This window comes from Amborella trichopoda, chromosome 13, assembly GCF_054954075.1.
Source record: "Amborella trichopoda isolate Santa Cruz 75 chromosome 13, AtrichopodaSantaCruz75HAP2 v2.0, whole genome shotgun sequence".
Taxonomy (NCBI): Eukaryota; Viridiplantae; Streptophyta; class Magnoliopsida; order Amborellales; family Amborellaceae; genus Amborella; species Amborella trichopoda.
Window position 1 is genome coordinate 35,115,769 of NC_142348.1, and position 17,900 is coordinate 35,133,668.

At 41.6% G+C, this 17,900-nt stretch overlaps 1 protein-coding gene across 5 annotated transcripts in view; it reads right to left on the reverse strand.

Moving 5' to 3' along the window:
- LOC18446277 (serine/threonine-protein kinase PBL34) overlaps nucleotides 1-17,900 on the reverse strand; it is a 35,339-nt gene that overhangs the window by 5,126 nt on the left and 12,313 nt on the right. The window contains exon 6 of one of the 5 annotated variants that reach the window (XM_088855443.1): nucleotides 16,964-17,517. The exons of the other annotated variants lie outside the window; for them this stretch is intronic. Coding sequence (XP_088711569.1) covers nucleotides 17,405-17,517 — 113 coding nt within the window. The 3' untranslated portion in view covers nucleotides 16,964-17,404. Of the gene's footprint in view, nucleotides 1-16,963; nucleotides 17,518-17,900 lie in introns of those variants that run through there. 5 annotated transcript variants of the gene reach the window in all.

Consider the following 17,900-nt stretch of genomic DNA (forward strand, 5'->3'; position numbering starts at 1 on the left):
CCAAAGTGACGAGTGAAGAATCTGTGAGGGCTTTAAGTTTAACAAAGCTTGCCAGTTTTGGAGGAAATCTGTGGTGGCTTGATGTTTGGACAGTTTACGGTTCTTTTTCCAAAAAATAACCAGTAATTTGATACAAACCTTTAAGGTATTGGGGGTGCATTCCTTTCCATTGAATATTCTATGTTCTTTTTTTTTTTTGGGAAAATGGTTAACTTTGTTATAGATACATAAATATACTACAGTGGAGCTCTCCAATCAATTCTCTGATCAAGACATGGGGAGAAAATGAAACTGTTTTCTGATGAGAAACTTTTGACATTCTGGTGTTATAGAAAGTCTTTCCATTCCCGCTTCCAGCTATTACGATAGTGCTTCATACCCACTCCTATCTACCCTATGCTAACTGAGGCACTTTAGTTGAACTCCCAGGTCATTGTTTTTCTATAATGCTTCAATTGATTCCTGCATTGCCTCCTGCCAACACTTTTTAGTTTATGCTTCTGCGGTTCTGTGATAGACAAAAGGGAAGTGACACGATGATTTTTGGAAAAAGACTCATAAGAGACAAAACGCTCTATTAGAAACTTGGTACGACATGAACGACAAATCAAGAGAGAAGGATTAGATATCTGTTTAGACTGATCGGCTGCTGTAGAGAGACGAGGAGGCTCTGTGCTGCTGGAGATTTGTGGTTGCAGCCCTTTTCCTTCTAGTAAGCTGTGTAATCTGCTGTAATCGTGGATGTCGGGGTCCTCAATTGTTGCCGTTCCGTTTACTATGTTGTTGCTCTTGTTCATTGTGACTGTCTAAGGCCTGTCGTAATTCACAGCTTGCTTCTCTACTGGACTGATGGCGGCTTATGTAGCGGTCGGCCTTCCTACCATAGTGCCTCATACTCCTAGAAGCGAGCACAGAAGCGACGAGTAGTCGCTTCCCAGCCTAGGAAGGAGGCATTCGAAAGGCCGGCCACTATATAGGCATTCTGGGGAATGCCAACTACAAGACTACGACTGATTCATTTTTTTTATTTATTTGTTTCATATTTCATATGGCGAAGGCATAGTCTTCTTTTTCTACCAAATATAAATAATATAAAGAAAAACTCATTGGCGCCAAGCGTGAGGGACTGCTAGACATCCCTTTTATTTCCTCCAGACAACCAGTGGAGGCCCCTGTTTTTTATTCCGCCTAGCATCCGTCACGGTAACAGTCCTCCTCGAAAATCAGTGTCTTCCCTAATCTCTCTCTCATATGGGAAGAGCCAATTAAGAACTCCTCAGTATTGAGCTAGTTCCTAAAGGCAAAGGACGAGAGGAATTGGGGCTCTATCTGTCTTCTTTGGCTGTGGATTCACCTACTCTACCTTGTAGTAGATTCCCCAATCTAGCTCAATTATCCAATATGGGAACAATCATTTATTAAGCAAAAACTAATTGTGCAGTGTCATAGTACAGATAGAATACATAGTTAGACTAAGGCTGGGCTGCCTCGGCTTTTTTAGACATTAGGCGTGGTATTGTTCTTGGCTGATGGCATTGGCGTCGGTTGAGTTTTTTCTTAGACCATATATATTGGAATAATATATCATTCTTCTTCTCTTTCTCTCATTCTCCTTTCCAAACTCAACTAGATGGAGGGAGTCGACCGTATTATTCAATTGATCAATCAATCTTTGTTTGAGAAGGGACAAGGTAGGGGGGGTGAGGACGACATGCAACGTTGACCGGGTGGGCGCGCATGAATAGTGGAGGGGTGGGGCAAGTCGCCATCCGGTAGAATGAGCTTGGCCCCGGTATTTACATTTTTGCTCAAGAAGTTGTGAAACTACACCGCAGGGGTGGTTTTCTATTTCTCGCTCTCTATCTTAAGTAGTGCTTCTATTCTTCAGACTGTTTATGGTGGAGAGTGGGATAGGAGGACCACTCTTCCTGTGTCGGTTTCCCTCAAATGAAGGGGCCTACCGCGAATCATCTTGTTTTTTCATAGACGTATGAGACTATTGCGGGATGATAAGGCAGACTGTAAGTAACTTTCACATCATATAAGTATAAGGCTTGCGCTTGAATTTAAGTAACGCCTTTTGACTATGAGTAGGTGTTCACTAACATGGTTCAATCTTCCTAAATGCCGGCCAGTCGAATTTCCCCTCTCAATTCTCTTACGCTCGTATAGTTCCGGTAGTCATTCTTGCACTATAAACTAGCAGTGAATAATGGAGCGCTCCGCCAACGAGTTCAGTTGTTATGCATAACAAGTCTAAAGGTTCCTCCGACCCTTGAACCTCACCTCCTGAATAAAAAAGGGGGAATGAACGCTTAGACCAAGCGGAGATAGAAACAGAATCACCCACAGGCCGTTCCTCCCTTACATAAAGGAGGTTGCCTGACCATCTGGTCCAGTGAAGGCAGTGTAGGCAACGAGCAAAGCCATTGGCTTGTGTAGCTTGGCTACACATCAAAGCACTCGCTCTATGGCCACCTATAAGTGGTAGGGTAGGGTGGGTGGTACCGCCCAGATTGCGGCCAATCTTCCTAACCACGCACAGGCCAGGCTTAGAGTGCGTGAAACTCATCACTACCTCGTAAGGGCGTTGAGGCTATAACATGTTACACGAAAGAGCTGCTTTCTTTGTTGCCAACAGGGATCCCCCATTCTAAAAGGTTACAGGGCCGGCCCGTTAGGTCCAAAGTTTGATGCCACTGTTGTGGTGCCGATAGATTCACTACTTTAGCACCGTTATTGGACATTGCAGGCTAAGCATCCATTTCTCGAATATCGCTAGCGAGAACTCTTACCCATATCTTACCATTTCTTTGGATTTGTTCGCTCATAGCACGACGCACTGCTTCAATGGCTCGATATGAAAGACGACCAGCTCCACAACTTTTTGTGCCATATCTTCCAAAACCAAGTTTTGTACCGTCCGGTTCGCGACCCTACTACAACTGCCTTTACGATAAAAAAGAGCCCCGTAGGCAACCCATAAGAGACGGTGCTTTATTACAAAATTGGGTTATGAAAAGAAAACAAAAAATATGTTTTAATTCTACAAGAAATAGACCATTACAAAATCAATACGAAAAGACAGGTCCGAGAGAGGCAAAAGCATTGTAATTTAGTAGAGAAGAGATAGCGAGACACAAGATGAGAGGTGTTGAGACGGAGAGAGAGAGATAGAGGGAGAGAATGAGAGAGATGAGGGTGATGATAGGAAGAGGGAAGAAATTTTTTAGGTGGTTGCTGCTGTTGTTGGCAATGGTGTTGAGCTCCATAGTATCCTTTCTTTCCAAATCACCCACAGGTTGGCTGCATTGCCGCACGCCAACAGAAGAGACTCGACCTAGGCAATGGTGGGGATTTGAAAGTTTAGAATAGGTGAGGGACAGATTCAGATGTCACCCATGTCCATTTGAAAAGTTGTAGTAATTCTGCGCACAGGTCCCAAGCCACGGCACAACGGAAGAAGAGATGTTCATTAGTTTCTTCTACAATTTTGCACATGGCGGAGCTGTTCGGGATTGGGATGCCTCTCTTTTGCGACTGATCCACTGTGGGGGCCCTCTCAGAAATAGCGATCAAGCTGGAAACTTGGATTTTTGAAGGACTGAAGCTACCCCAGGATCTATTAGCAAGGGAGGGAGGACATGCATAGGTACATACACTATACTCATGGGCTATTTCATGAATTGAATAAAATGGGCCCTTTCAACTCAGCGGTAGAGTAATGTCATGGTAAGGTGTAAGTCATCATTTCAAATCTGATGAAGGGCTTCCCACGAAGCTCCAGTCTTCAACTTGTTAGCAGAGGATCGAGAGAAGTTTGTTGATATTTGTGATAAGAAAGGGGAAACAACTGAACTGTCATAACATAAATAGAGAAGGGGTAGGTCGGTGGCTATTGGAGCTAGCAATAGAACAAAGAGACTGTGTATCTACCTGAGGGGAGGGCATCCAAAGAAATTTGTAACAGATTTATTGCAGGAGGGAAGAGAGGGATTCAAAGTCAGAAAATTCATGGTCTAGTAGTGTCCTTCTCAAGTTTGGGCACCAAATTCTCAATGGCCCAAGAGTTCAAACTGGTCAGTCATTATTGCCTCTTGCCCAGAGCCAAGAGGGGCATGTAGTAGAATTGATATTGTAAAGTGGAAGTACCAATCCATGGGTCCGTCCAGAATTTGACTCCGTTGCCTGCCCTGGCCCTGAAGCAAATGTTTGCCCAGAATTGGTGGGAGTTAGCAAGCATAGAGTGTCCTACCCAGAGGACTGACCATTTGAGGTTCCACTAAGCCAGGCCAGTGCTTCACAGTGGTATTTTTGTTGAATTACTTCTTGCCATAGGAGGTTTTCTTAAATAGAAAAACACCACCACCATTTTCCGATGAGGGCCAAGTTACATCTAATGCTTCAAAGGTCCAGACCTCCCTCACTCTGGACCATAGAAAATTCCTTTCTGACCTCTCAAGTTGAGCCACAATGAAGGTGGGCATCTCAAAAGGCAACATCTGGTAAACTAGGACATTTGCAAGGCCTGCCTTAATTAGAGTATGCCGACCAGCCAGTGAAAGGAATCTGCCTTTCCACACAGCTACTAAATCAAAAATTTTCGATAATGGGATCCAAGAGCTTCTTCTTCGGTTTGCCAATGCAGAAGGGAAAACAGTGGTATTTGGTGGGCAGCTGCTCTACCCTACACCCCAAACAATTTGCATGGTCAAGGACCAGCAGGGGATCAGTTTCTACACACATCATTTTAGATTTGACCATGCCAATCTTAAGCACAAAGGCTAATTAAAAACATTTTAAGGAAGGATACAATGTGTCAACTTGTTGTTCGGTAGCATCACAAAAGACCAAGGTGTCGTCAATGTATTGGAGGTGCGAGATCATTGGGCCTTGGTTGCTGAATCTAAAGCCTTTCCAAGAGCCCTTGATGGTCAATCGAGATCTACTGAAGACTTCGGTCACTACAGAAAATAGAAAAGGTGAGAGGGGATCGCTTTGCTGTAAGCCTCTTGAAGAGAGGAAGTAGCCTTTGGGGGAGCCACAATGAGGATGGAGAAAATGGGTTAAAGATGCAACTTCACATCCAAGTTCTATGTTTCCCTTCAAAGCCCATTTTTAGGAGGGTCCCGTCTAGAAGAGCCCAATCAACATGGTCTTAGGCTTTTCCACAGTTGAGTTTGATGACAACCCCAGGGCTCAGCAAGTGTCTCATTATGTATCCACCTCTCTTTGACAAAGGCTCCTTGCTTCAGTGAGACGACCCAACAGAGGACCTCTCTGAGGCGAGAAGCTAGAACTTTGAACTTTAAAGAGGATCTTATAGGAGCTATTAAACAGGAAGGTCCTTAGCATATTCAACATTTGGAACAAGGGCAATGAAGGTTGCGTTCATGGCCTTATGGATTATTCCTCAATGGTAGAATTCATGGAAGAACGAGAGGGTGTATGGGCTTATCGAGTCCAAGAAAAGATTAAACAGGGTTGCAAGGTAACCACCAGGCCAAGGTCCTTGATGGTCCAAATGATCTCATCTTCTGAGAAAGGGGTTTCCAACCACACAACTTTGTCATTTGGGATGAAGATAAAGAGTCATCATTCTTAGCCAGGGCCCTTAGTAGACTGAGAATAGGTTCTGAAAAGAATAGAAAAAACTATGATAGCATTTTCCACATCTTGTGGCTGGTCATGTGGCCCCCACGTTGATTTGGGTAATGGTGTTATCTCGCCTTATACATTTTGCAAATTTGTGGAAAAGGCTAGTTTTTGATCCTGTGGTTTCAAGCATTTGACTCTAGATCATTGGCAATGAAATATCTCTTCTTTTCTAAGAAGAAACCCGTACTCATGCTTACCTTAGATTATGTGTTTCCTTCTGGTTCAGGTTCCTAGTTTCCTTAATGGAGTCCAAAACTTCTATGGTTTCAAGAAGGGTTTCCTTTGTGCTTTAAAAATTTCCCAGAGGTCAGTCACTCTATCATTTCAAAGAAATTTTGAGCACATGTAGCTTTCCTTATAGCTGGTAGCCATCCCAGCCCTGAACTTGAGCTGAGAAAGAATTCCACCACTCTGGGACACACAGACAGAGGTTTGGTTATTCAAGCCAAAAAGAAACCCAAATCTGAAAAGTCTCTCACTTACCACAGTAGATTGTGTGTCTAGAAGGATCGATCTATGGTCAGAAACGGGTTTTGGGAGGACAAAGGAGCGGATACTAGGGAAAATGGCATCCCCATTTGTGCTTGTGAGGAATCAATCCAGTTTGGAGAGGGAGGGGAATGTGGAGTAATTGCCCAAACTAAAAGAGGGGATTGTGGAATAGTTCGACAAGGGGTAGTCAGAACCATTTAGAGGGACATCTACAAGGCTATTTCTGAAAATAAACTCCTAGAAGTTAGACATGCTAGCAGTAATATCTAATCTCGTTTCTCTCAAAAGACCATCTATTGACATTTATGTAATCGCCCACACACCACAAGGAAGGTGGCAGAGACGCAATGGCATCAAGTACATCCCAAAATTGGTCTCTAAAAGCAGGGGAATTGTGGACATAAAACACAAAGAACTTCCAGGCACGACCAATTGAGATTCTTGTAAAAAGGATGGAGATAGAGAAAGAGGCTATGTGTGAACTGCTGTTTGCATGGAAGGGAAGAGAGGGGGGGGGGAGGTGGAAGACATCCCATATGACCCAGATTATTTGTAAAGCGCCTTGGGATTCTAAAGCCTCCCACTGGCATGGCCTACATCCCCAGATTTGTCAGATCATGGGAAAAGGGGGTGGGCTTGTTTTGTTTCAATAACTGCTAGGACCCCAGGGTTATGTTTCTCAAGAGGGCCCAAATGGCCAGAGCATCCAGGATTCTAGTTGGACAGGCCGACAGGGGGACTGAGCGAGGAAAGAGACAAGGAAGGGCCCCGATCTTCCTTATCATATCTGTTCACAAAAGAGAGATTGGTGATCTCTCTCGTACCTTTTTTATTTAGTTTGGTGCTTGTTGATGCATCGGCTTTGAGGAAGTTTCTAATGACCAACTAAGACCCATCATACTGAAAGCCCATCATCTTTAGGACTTTGTTGATGTCTCCCTGGGCACTCTCTATCCTCTCAATGTCACCTAAATCTACCAAGTGAAAAGATTCTGCCTCTGACTCTTCTGAGGAACCAAAGTCTGTGCAGGATGAAATGGGTGAGTATCAAGGGTCATCTCCAAATCTCGGGATCGAAGCCAGCAGGATTGGGCTTGGGTGAGCATTGTTTGAGAGATTGAGCCTTGGTTTGGCATGGGGATGGGTTGGGCAGGGGCTAAAAGCAAGTGCCACAAGGATTTGGTGGGGTTGGGGACCGACCTCCAGAGTCTGTGTTGGGAGTAGCACTATTGGTGTTGCAGGTGGGGGTTATTGGTTCCAAAAATAAAAGGTAGGGGGAAGACAAGGCCCAACGTCGTCAATATGCAGTTGGAGTAGGAGTACACGACATGACGCAGGGGGATGAGCCCGAGGTGTGTTATTGTTGTGGAGACTTGGGGGCATAAGAAAGGTGTTGAAGGACAGGGGGGTTTAGAGGCGGTATGGGAATAGGATGGGGTTTCCTCATGATTCTAGGAGGATCTGAAGTGGCAGCTGTGGCTAGGGATGTGGGAACTCACCCATTAAGGCAACATGTGGTGGGAAAGACCACAGTTGTGGAGGCCAAATATTGGGGGTTGGCGTTGGTTGGGGTTGTGAGTGGTTGTTCGGAGGCTACGAGGTTTTTTGTTAGGGTAATGGTGGAAGATTGTGTAGGCAGATGTAGGTGAGATGGGTTGAGTACCCAGAGGCAAAAAAGTGAAGAGGATACGATGGGTGGCTTTTACCAGAAGTGGTGAGCAGGGGCGAGAGAGGAGGGTTAGGGTTGGGGGGTCGTTGCATTGGAATAATGGGGACAGTAAGGGATAAGGGGGTTTTGGTTAAGGGAATTAGGGTTGCTCAAGTGATTCAGGGCTATTCATGGGGATTGGTAGGCGCATAGTTAAGAGAGTAGCTGTCTCTAAGTCGGTGATCCATCGAGGACTGATGTGGAAATGAGAGGTACGTGTGGAGTGATGTGGCTATAGTCATTGTTGTTATGCACGTGTGGGACAAGGTGCATGTGTGGGATATTTGGGCTGAGGCCAGTGCTGGTAGGCACGTGTGCAGCAAAGGGCATTTGTGGTGGTGGCATGTCATCGATGATGAGGGAGACGTCAACCAACTGGGCCTCTTTTTCTGCAACTGGGTCCAGGTGGCTAGGGACGGCGGTTTGTGACAATCAATGGGGTTCGAATATGTGGGAAGTGGGGACTTGGTGTGAGGGCAGGCTGGGGTAAGGTTCTTTGGATGGGAAGTTGGGCAGTGGTGATTGAGGCAGCCAGCTGTGGTTGAATTCAAATTTGGGGAAGGCTAGCATATCACGTGGTTCAAATATGAAAACGCGGAAGTCTTACAAGTCAAGTGGGCTGGGGAACCAATCTCTGATCTCATGTGGAGGCTACTGCTGTGGAGGTGGTTGCCGAGGGTGGGAAATTTTGGGTCAGGATAGATTTAGCAGCTTCTTGAGAGAAGGGAAGGGTTGACATGCAGTTTTACACACTGTACCGTTTTTATTTCTCCATGCTTGTTACACAATCAAGCCCCCTCGTTTGTCCACTCTATGGTAGAGATGTTCCTTCCCTTTGAGCCTAAGGACTGCTGTGATTCATCGCTCTTGAGAAACATGTTTCCTGGTCTGGTCCATAATTACGGGGAATGGGAGCAATAAGGGCTACGGGATCGGAAGCGAGTGCGCGAAGAGAGGTAGGCTTGACGATCCGTGGTCAAAGGAACAAGGTCCATACCTGGTTAGGTATAGGGATTAAGATCCCTAACTGTTAGGGAGCGCGTTCCATATTTGCAAAAGAGCGAATTTCTTACTGAACGGGATTGCACACTACCGTGTTTAGGATTGAGGTTCCTGAAGTTCACTTATCCACTGTATTGTAATTTGGGAATGGAATGGGAATTCCATTGAACAACAAGAAAAAAGGGAAAGAGATTGCATTATATAATTCCCAATAGCTCTCCTCAATCGAGGATTGCTTGGGGCCCAATGACATATACACAAGAGAGATCTCACATTTTCAAGTATACACGATATCTATCACCCACAAGGCAACCCCATGATTGGCTTGATTTGGTTGACCAGTAGTCAAGCGATAGAAGTCCTTCAAGAGGTGAACAAGACCTAATGAACTATACCCAAAGAAGCTAAACATATTGATCATGACCTCATTCCTCACTAGAACTGCAACACGACTAACTTTTATATCTCCTTCTAACGCCTTCCTTCTCTCTCCTTGCTCACTCTTGTTGTCTTTCTTTGGAACTAGATACAAGTAACAATTCACAAGGCGTGTGAAGTTGTGATTGCAAAATAAATAGGAAATTATAATATTTAGAAAGTTTATAGGTCATAAGAAATTGAGATTCACACTCCTTTATATACGACCCAAAAAGTGTGCCAGTGAAACTCAATCCCAAAGTTGAGGATACTCAAAAAATGTGCCAATGATCTGCTTAATCATGGAACCTTGATTTTGGGCATAGGGATCTGGATCCCATTACATGAGATCGAGTTTTCAGATTTCCCGAATCGAGATCCCAAATATCGACGAATTGGCTGGGATCGAGATCCCGTGTTTCGAAGTGTAGGATCGAGCTTTGGGAGCAGAAGCAACCCCCTACATGGAAGATCACAGTAACTAAGGTTTGGTCTTTATAATCCAGACCATGCTCCCTCTCATGGCCTCCAGTGAATGGTGATGCAGAGTTCCAGGAAAGATGAGTGCTTAGAAGACATTACTTTTGATCGAAAGCCATAATCTAGGAGAGATTAGGCTGTGATATGAGGTTTCAACTAGAACTTGGATTGAGCCCAAAGGGAGGCGTTCAATGAATTTCAAATGGACTGTTTGGACTTACCCATAGGAGTCACCTATTTGGTTGAATGTTTCGAGAGGGATATTGAGAGGGATATTGAGAGGGATATTTGTAGCCATGAACCAGACTTTCTACTTGTTGATGGACCTCATATTTTGCCGCCATGGGAGAAGGTTTAAAGAAGCTCCTGTGATGTGCAGGTTCTTGGATAGGAGGTCTCTTAGTGCTCCCCTCTGTTGAAAAGAAGAAGAGGAAAGCACCTCTTGGCAGTCTATGACAACACAGATCGGGCTCCTTCCGAAGTTTCTGTCCCCGTTTCTCAATTCCTCTTAAGTCACCTCTCTGGGGTTTGAAGTGGCCGACTAGTGACTCTGCAATTGGCATACCTATGTTTCTATGTAATAGCCTTCCAATCCAAGTAGGTTAAGGATAAGCACCTTGTGTATATTGAGGGTTCGTGGCGTTGCTTTAGGGTTATTGGCAGCTGGGACAATGGGAACTGGATTTGGTGTTTTTAGTTGGTATAGGGGATCATTCGTTGGTGGTCATATCAGATGACTGTAGGTTCCGTAGAGAGAGGGGAAGGAAACGGTGGGTCTTGCCTGTAGGTTCGAGAAAAGGGGTATTGGACATAGGTTCTCTTTTATGGGTGTTTATTTTGTTTGATTGTTTTCCTATGCTACTCAATAGCTTCACCTAGGATATTCATCATCTGTCTAGGGAAGCAAATAGAGTAGTTGCTAACTCATTGGTTAACTTGGGAATAGAAGGTTCAGAGTTAGGTTTTTGATGCCCGAATGTAACTGAGTTATGCCACATATGAGGATTGAGGCCTTCACTTTAGCTCGCTTAACAGGTCTATCCTTTCATTGATAATGTTATAAGGAGAGGAGTAAGGAGATTCTTGCATAGGGATGGATGTGATTTGGTCTTATCCCCATTTCCTTTTTCTTGTTATAATTTTACATAAACAATTGAATTTCTTGTCTTTTTCATAAGCACATAAACAGTTCAACTGTTTAATTCAATGGTCAACACAAACACTAAAATTTCAAGATCGCAAAATTAGCTGACTCCCCACATTTCAGAAGTTGGGTATATCATACATGATTAAAGAGGAACTCCTATATTGTCAGGCGTATTAAAAAAAAGAGCAACTATTTGACACACAACCACACACACACACATGCATACACATGCATGCATACCCACGCACACACATGCGCACATACAAACAAGCATGTGTGCGTGCATCCGCATATATCAAACTTAGGGACCCTTTGCATCTTCTATCAGTAAGTTTGGAAGGGATGATATGAATAGGCAAACAGGTGAAGAATAACCATGCAGAAGGTGGTATGATGAACATGTGATAAAGTGGAGAGCAGGAGGGCCTATCACTCAAATGATTATTGGTGTTATTAAGGCAAGAGGCCAGCAGCAGGATAAAGGACTAATAGCTTAGGATTCCAAGAAACAAAGATGACTTGCATGTCACATATTTGGAGCAAGACATTGATATAGGGATCAGTGTTGGAAACGGGTACAGAATTTCAGATTTCACAAGCCCTGTAACCAGGATTCAGTGACACGCATGTGTGTGATAATCAGCTGTGGGAAAAGCATGGAAGCATTGAGCTATATTTCAAATGGATCAATTCATAATCACCTTTGTTCACAAAGTAAAAGTTGGACAAGGTGATCTAATATGGTGTACATAGTTTTTAGTTTTTCTTTTTCTCACTAACTAGAATACTTACAAAGGTCCAAGTACAATAAAACTTACTTGAAATAAACAAATAGATAACCAAAAGTGGTTCTAATGTTTTAAAAAAAGGTCCGCCCGGCACCCAGGTGCCCAACTTGGCGGCCTGGACAAAAAATTCACACGCCTAGACCTAGGCGGCCCTATAAGGGCGGATGTACCTGGGCAGGCGCCCAGTGCCCAGTTTTGGGCCGGTGCCCAGGGCCGTAAGGCCTTTTTCGTTTTTTTAAATCTCCCAAAAGGGGTCATTTTGACCCCCCAAGGTTGTATTAAAACATTATGGGGTTTATTTTAACCCCCAAAGTGGGGGAAAAAAAAACCCTCAATCTCTATGCTAAACTTATTTATGAGAATCTAAAGTAATTTCTGAAAATCGAAAGTATTTTTTGTGGATTGAAAAAGTTTTCTTTCCTCATTGAAATTATTTTTAGGTGCTATTGGTGGCATTAAAAGACTTTTGAGTTGATTAGTAGTTCAATTGAGGTAACCAACATCAAAGATCAAAGATTGGGCAGAAAAGGTCAGTTTGAAATCTTCATTTGAGTTTTATTTTTCCAATTTGAGATGTCTTCTGTAGGGTCTACTAGGGCTGGAGATCCGGGATGGAAATATTGTGTTAACCTGGATAGCTACAAAATTATGTGCAATTTCTGTGGACATGATTCTAATGCCGGCATAAATAGATTTAAGAAACATCTTGCCGATATTAGAGGTGATGTTGCCCCATGTAAGAAAGTCCCAGAGCTTGTAAAGAAAAATATTTCTGAATACATTGAAGGTGAAAAGAGTAAAAAAATTTCAAAGCAAAAACGATATAGCAGAATTAAAATCAAGGGTCCATGTTTTTTATGATAATATACTGAAGAGAGGATGAAGAGGGGGAAGAAGAGGTAGCCATGGTTGGTACTCAGAGCTCCAAGAGCAAGAAGGCTTTTGGATCTAAGAAGCCTCGTATGAGATGTCCTATATATAGTTTTTTTACACCTAACCCTGAGACTGCAATTGAGAAAGGCAAGGGAGGAAAGGGGAAAAAATAAGTGACACTTGAAAATAGATTTAAAAAGAAAGATAGATGCAAAGTGATTCAGTATATTGCTCGATGGTTTTACCATACTGTCACCATACAATATATTGTCAAGGTGCTTCCAACATTGTATGGTGACAATATACTGTTACCATACTGTCCCTTGGTCAAGGTCATGCGCTCGGTTGATGCTGATAAGCCGTCCATGGGCTTTATATATGATGCAATGGAAAGGGCTAAGAATGAGATTGCAAAGAATTTGGGCAATGGTGCAGTCAAGTACGACCCAATTTGGGAGATTATAGATGACAAATGAGATAGGCAGCTCCATAGACCATTGCATTCAGCAAGGCACTACTTGAACCCCAAATTTTTTTATGCAGATGCGCATATTGAGTCAAAAGGGATAATTATGGAAGGTTTTAATGAGTGCCTTAAGAAATTAGTTCCCGATCCACATATCCAAGATATGATATCAACTGAAGAGCTTATTTCGTACAAGTGTTCTTTGATGTCATTTGGGAAAGATTTGTCATTAAGACAGAGAAACAAAGATGAACCAGGTAACATACTTTTTACTTTTGTTTTATAAATTATAATTTTCTTTCAAGTTTCAAGTTCCTAAACTTATGCGTGATAATGTTAAATACCTAAATTAATTATAAAGGTTGCCCACTTATTGCAGCCCAATGGTGGAAACAACATGGGAGTAGCACTCCAAACCTCCTAAAGATGGCTATACGGATCTTGAGTTTGACAACTACCTCTTCTGGTTGTGAGCGCAATTGGAATTCGTTTGAGATGGTATTTTACTATTTTACAATTTTATATGCTTTTCTTGTTCACAAGTTTATTTTTCTAATATAGCTTCATAAAAGGTAAGAAGATCATAGACTCATAGTAGTTACTTGTGCATTTTTCCTTATAGGTGCATACAAAGAGAAGAAATAGGCTTGAGCAAAAGAAGCTCAATGACTTGGTTTTTGTTAGAGAGAATCAAAGGCTCAAGGAGAAGAAAAACCAACCAAAGAAGGATCCCATCTCTTCGAAATACATGGAGAATGCTTCAAATTGGCTAGTTGGTGACCCTGGTACTGAGGAGGTCTTCCTTGGGGAGGGTTTGACATGAGAAATGGTCGAGGAGGCTTCGGGAGAAGTTTCTGATCCTAGGAGGGCCACTCGAGCAAGGACTTCTACTGGTACTTCACACTCACAAAGGGAGATAGAAGAAGAGGAGGCAGATTCATAAGAATCTTTGGAAGAAAAGGAATATGTTGACGAGGGTGAGGATTCTGATGATGATGGCCAAGATTTTGATGCATATGAAAGCAATGAAGATGATGATTCTGATTCTTAGTGATGTCTTCTCTCTTCTTTTGTAATAACTTTATTGCACCATCTTGGTTTAGGCTTTAGACATTTGGACTATTTTGTTATGTGGTTTATACTTTTTTTGCCTTTTTGGACTATTTTGTTGTGGTTTAACAGTTTTTTATAGTTTTAGTCTTTTGGAAGTCAATTTGTTGAAGACTTGGAGAGTGGGAGACTTGGATGTTATTATGGTTTATTTTATGGATATGGAATATGAAGAATATGAGAATTGGAGACCTTAAAAGAGACTATTAGACTTTTAAATGTTTTGTTACTTTTGTATGGTTTGAAATTTTAAACAATTCTCAACCTGAGATATGTGATATGTTTGTATATAAAAACGCATCTTTCAAACATGCAATATTTTAAATGGAATAAAGTACAAAATTTGACACAAATATATCATATATGTGCATTTGGATAGCAAATATATGAAAAAATGCTAAGAATTTGCACTACAAGACGCCCGCCTAGGAGTTGGGTACTTGGCGCCAGGCAGGCCGCCTAGTGTTTTTTGAAACCTTGAGTGGTTCTTACTTGCAGCCACTAATTAAAAATTCTTTTATTCAATGAATAAAACCAACACAATGTTTATCAGAATAGGAAAGCATAAGAAATAAAACATTGCAAACCACAAAGCAAGATATCTGAAGATTACCTCAACCAGACTTAGTACACCCCATTACCAGATCTCCTCCTGCAATGGCGCACAGGATCAATGGTCTATCTTAGGTCTTTGAAGCATGGGAAAGCCTTGGCTACCACCCTTAATCCATATGAGAGCAGCATGCAACATCACATAAAGCACAAGGCCTCAATACCTAGTATGTGTGGGGTGTGCCCCCTCTTTACTCCTAGCTTAGGGCAGGCTCCTATTTCTAACTCAAGAAATATTTTTCTAAGGGAGAGAGAGATCATTGAGAGAAGAGAGAGAAATGAGAGGTGTAAAATTTTATGGGAGAGACGACCCCTATTTATAGAGTTTCCAGGGGTTAGGGTTAGCCATCCTTATGGAGATTAGATCCAGACTATTAATCATCGAAGACATGTGGGGTAAGAGATCTGAGTCATTTAATCCTTAGATCAGTCATCATGATTCGAAGGATGATGTAGAACTTTATCCTTCAGCAACCTAAACCTTTATCCTATCAAATAAAGTATGCAAAACAACAGATAATATTTATCTTTGTATAAATCTCTTTAATTATACATATCCTTTTTAGATATCCTATCTTCTTATATATCTATAGACTCTATAATACATATCTTATTTAATTATCTTGGTCGACAAGATATGATCACTAAAGAATATATCCAATAGGGTTGGCGTGATCACCTAGAGGCTCCAAGTGGGCCCCACATGCACATCCCATAAGGATATATGGTGGGCTCCCATATTAAATTTGATTTTTAAAATTATAAAATTGATTTTTAGAATGTTGGAAATAAACTTTATTTTCCCCTGAATATGTAAATACAAATATCTTTTAATTTATAGATTCATTTTATAAAAATAAAATATCCAGAGACTCATAAAAATTAAAATCATATAACATTAAAATAATTAAAACAAATAATTTTGATGAGAATCGGATCCGTTTAAGTCTAAGAATTTATAATATCGTTGAAGCACTCTATCTTCTACTATGGACTATAATCCATGTTTGCTTTCTCAAACTGGCCCAACAGTTCCCATGACCCCCAGACCACTACAGGAGTTCATGATTGGGCTACCAAAGTCAGCCAATAGGTAAGGGGACATAATCCCAGTCTATGGATTACAGATTCTCCATTAGAGATGAACCCATGGTCACCTGGACCGGATGCAACCATAGCTCTATGATACATAGGAATAATCTCTCGCACATGTACACGCTTCACCCCAAATGGTGGTTCATTTTCTCAATACGGCTATCATATATACATATCGTGTGATGGTTCAGTGATGAGGCTTTGACCCTCATTTCTAAAGGCCAACCATCATACACAAGGGTCACACAATCCTTTGGCCCACTCTTCTAAGCAACTCCGACCTCATCAACGGATAACCCCATAAACCCTTCTCGATTTTGTTCCATGCGCAAGTGATAGGGGCTTTCCAACTTGACTGGCCTAGCACATCAAGCCAAGTGTGAATATCGACAAATAGCATTTGCTTATCATGGTCCACAAAAGACCACACTCCCACTGAGTTTATGTTCCACTATATTAGATATTGATTACATACTCTCATAAGGCCTGTAGTAGCCACAAAAACCCAACACAAGTCCTTTTTTTAGTTGAATAAATAGGAAAGGGAATCCTACTATAGACTAGTAGAGTTGTAGGTCATGGGGTTCATAGATTCTCTACTCTGTAATATCTCAAATACAGGTTACACATGCACATGAAAACTTTGTACGATTACAAGTACATGTAGAAGCCAAGGATTTACGGAAGAATATTAACATGAATTATTTAGAGCGTTAGAGACATGCATCTAATGTTAGGATTAAATATTTGAAAGGAGAAATGTGTAAGCCTACAGTGGCCAAGAAAAACCCAAGAATTTGTTTAATTCTTGAAGGGGTATATAATTCCTGAATATTATAAGAAACACATTATAGCATTTTCAAAGGTATGCTTGGAAACATTTTCAAACCTTGTAATATTAGGTTCCAATCATGAGTAAAAAAGTCTACCTTTTCTTTTGAAGTTGTTAATTGTCCATGAGTATAAAAGTCTGTCTAGGAGATGTTTTGAGTGTCTATAAGTCACATTAGTGCCTATAAGTTACAATAGGAGGGTAAAAGTAAATGGCCTTGAAAGAGAGATTGTCATACATCTGAAATTGGCGCATATCAAAAAGCACCAACGCATTGGGCTGATCTCCCTCAAATGAATGAGCATTATTATAGTTACATATACAAGAATCTCTTTACAATAGTCATAGGGACAACAAGTGCCCCTACAATTGGTAAATAACAAACTACAATCTCGTGTGCAAGATTATTGATACAGCAAGAAATGACTAAAATACATGAAATCATCTAATAATCCCCCCCTAGTTGGTCCACCAATATTGGAGATGCCTCACTTGCCTGTAATGAAATGCAATATGCTACTCCTTGGGCAGTGCAAATAGTGATAGCAGCCACCTTCTCCCTCATGAAGAATTTCCATGCGCTTGGGCAGTTGGCATAGTGCATTTGTATGGGATAATCCACTTTGAATCCAGATTCCAACAACAAAGCTTCTAAACCACATTAATTCGGAGGCTATGGATGTCGAGGTTCTATAACCATCTATGGTGCTAAATCTTGCCATGACTAACTCCTACTTTTCCAAGTAACTAGCACAGCAACGAAGACACCAGGATACTTTATAAGCTCAATGTACAGGGGTTGACAAGATACCACACCATTACCAATACTGGATCCTCCTATGACATTTACAAATATAAAAAGATAGAAGTATCAAAATATAATTTTAATGAAATATAAATTTGTGCATTATGATATGATTTATCTAAATGTATGATGCCTAATACAATATGTAATGTATGATAAACCTAGGGGATTGTACGTGCATGTAGCATACAAAGTTGCAAACAATAAGCTACATGTATTCTCAATGTTTTTAGCCAACTACATAAGGTTATAAACCATTCCTCTGGTCAAGTCTGCTAAAGTGGAGGAGCCAGCAACTATACTTCTGTAGGTGACAATCAGTTGCAAAAATGTGTAGCTTACTGTTTGTATGCGACATGCATTATTTGTGCACTTTCCCTTAAAATACACATTAAAAAAACAATATGACATATTT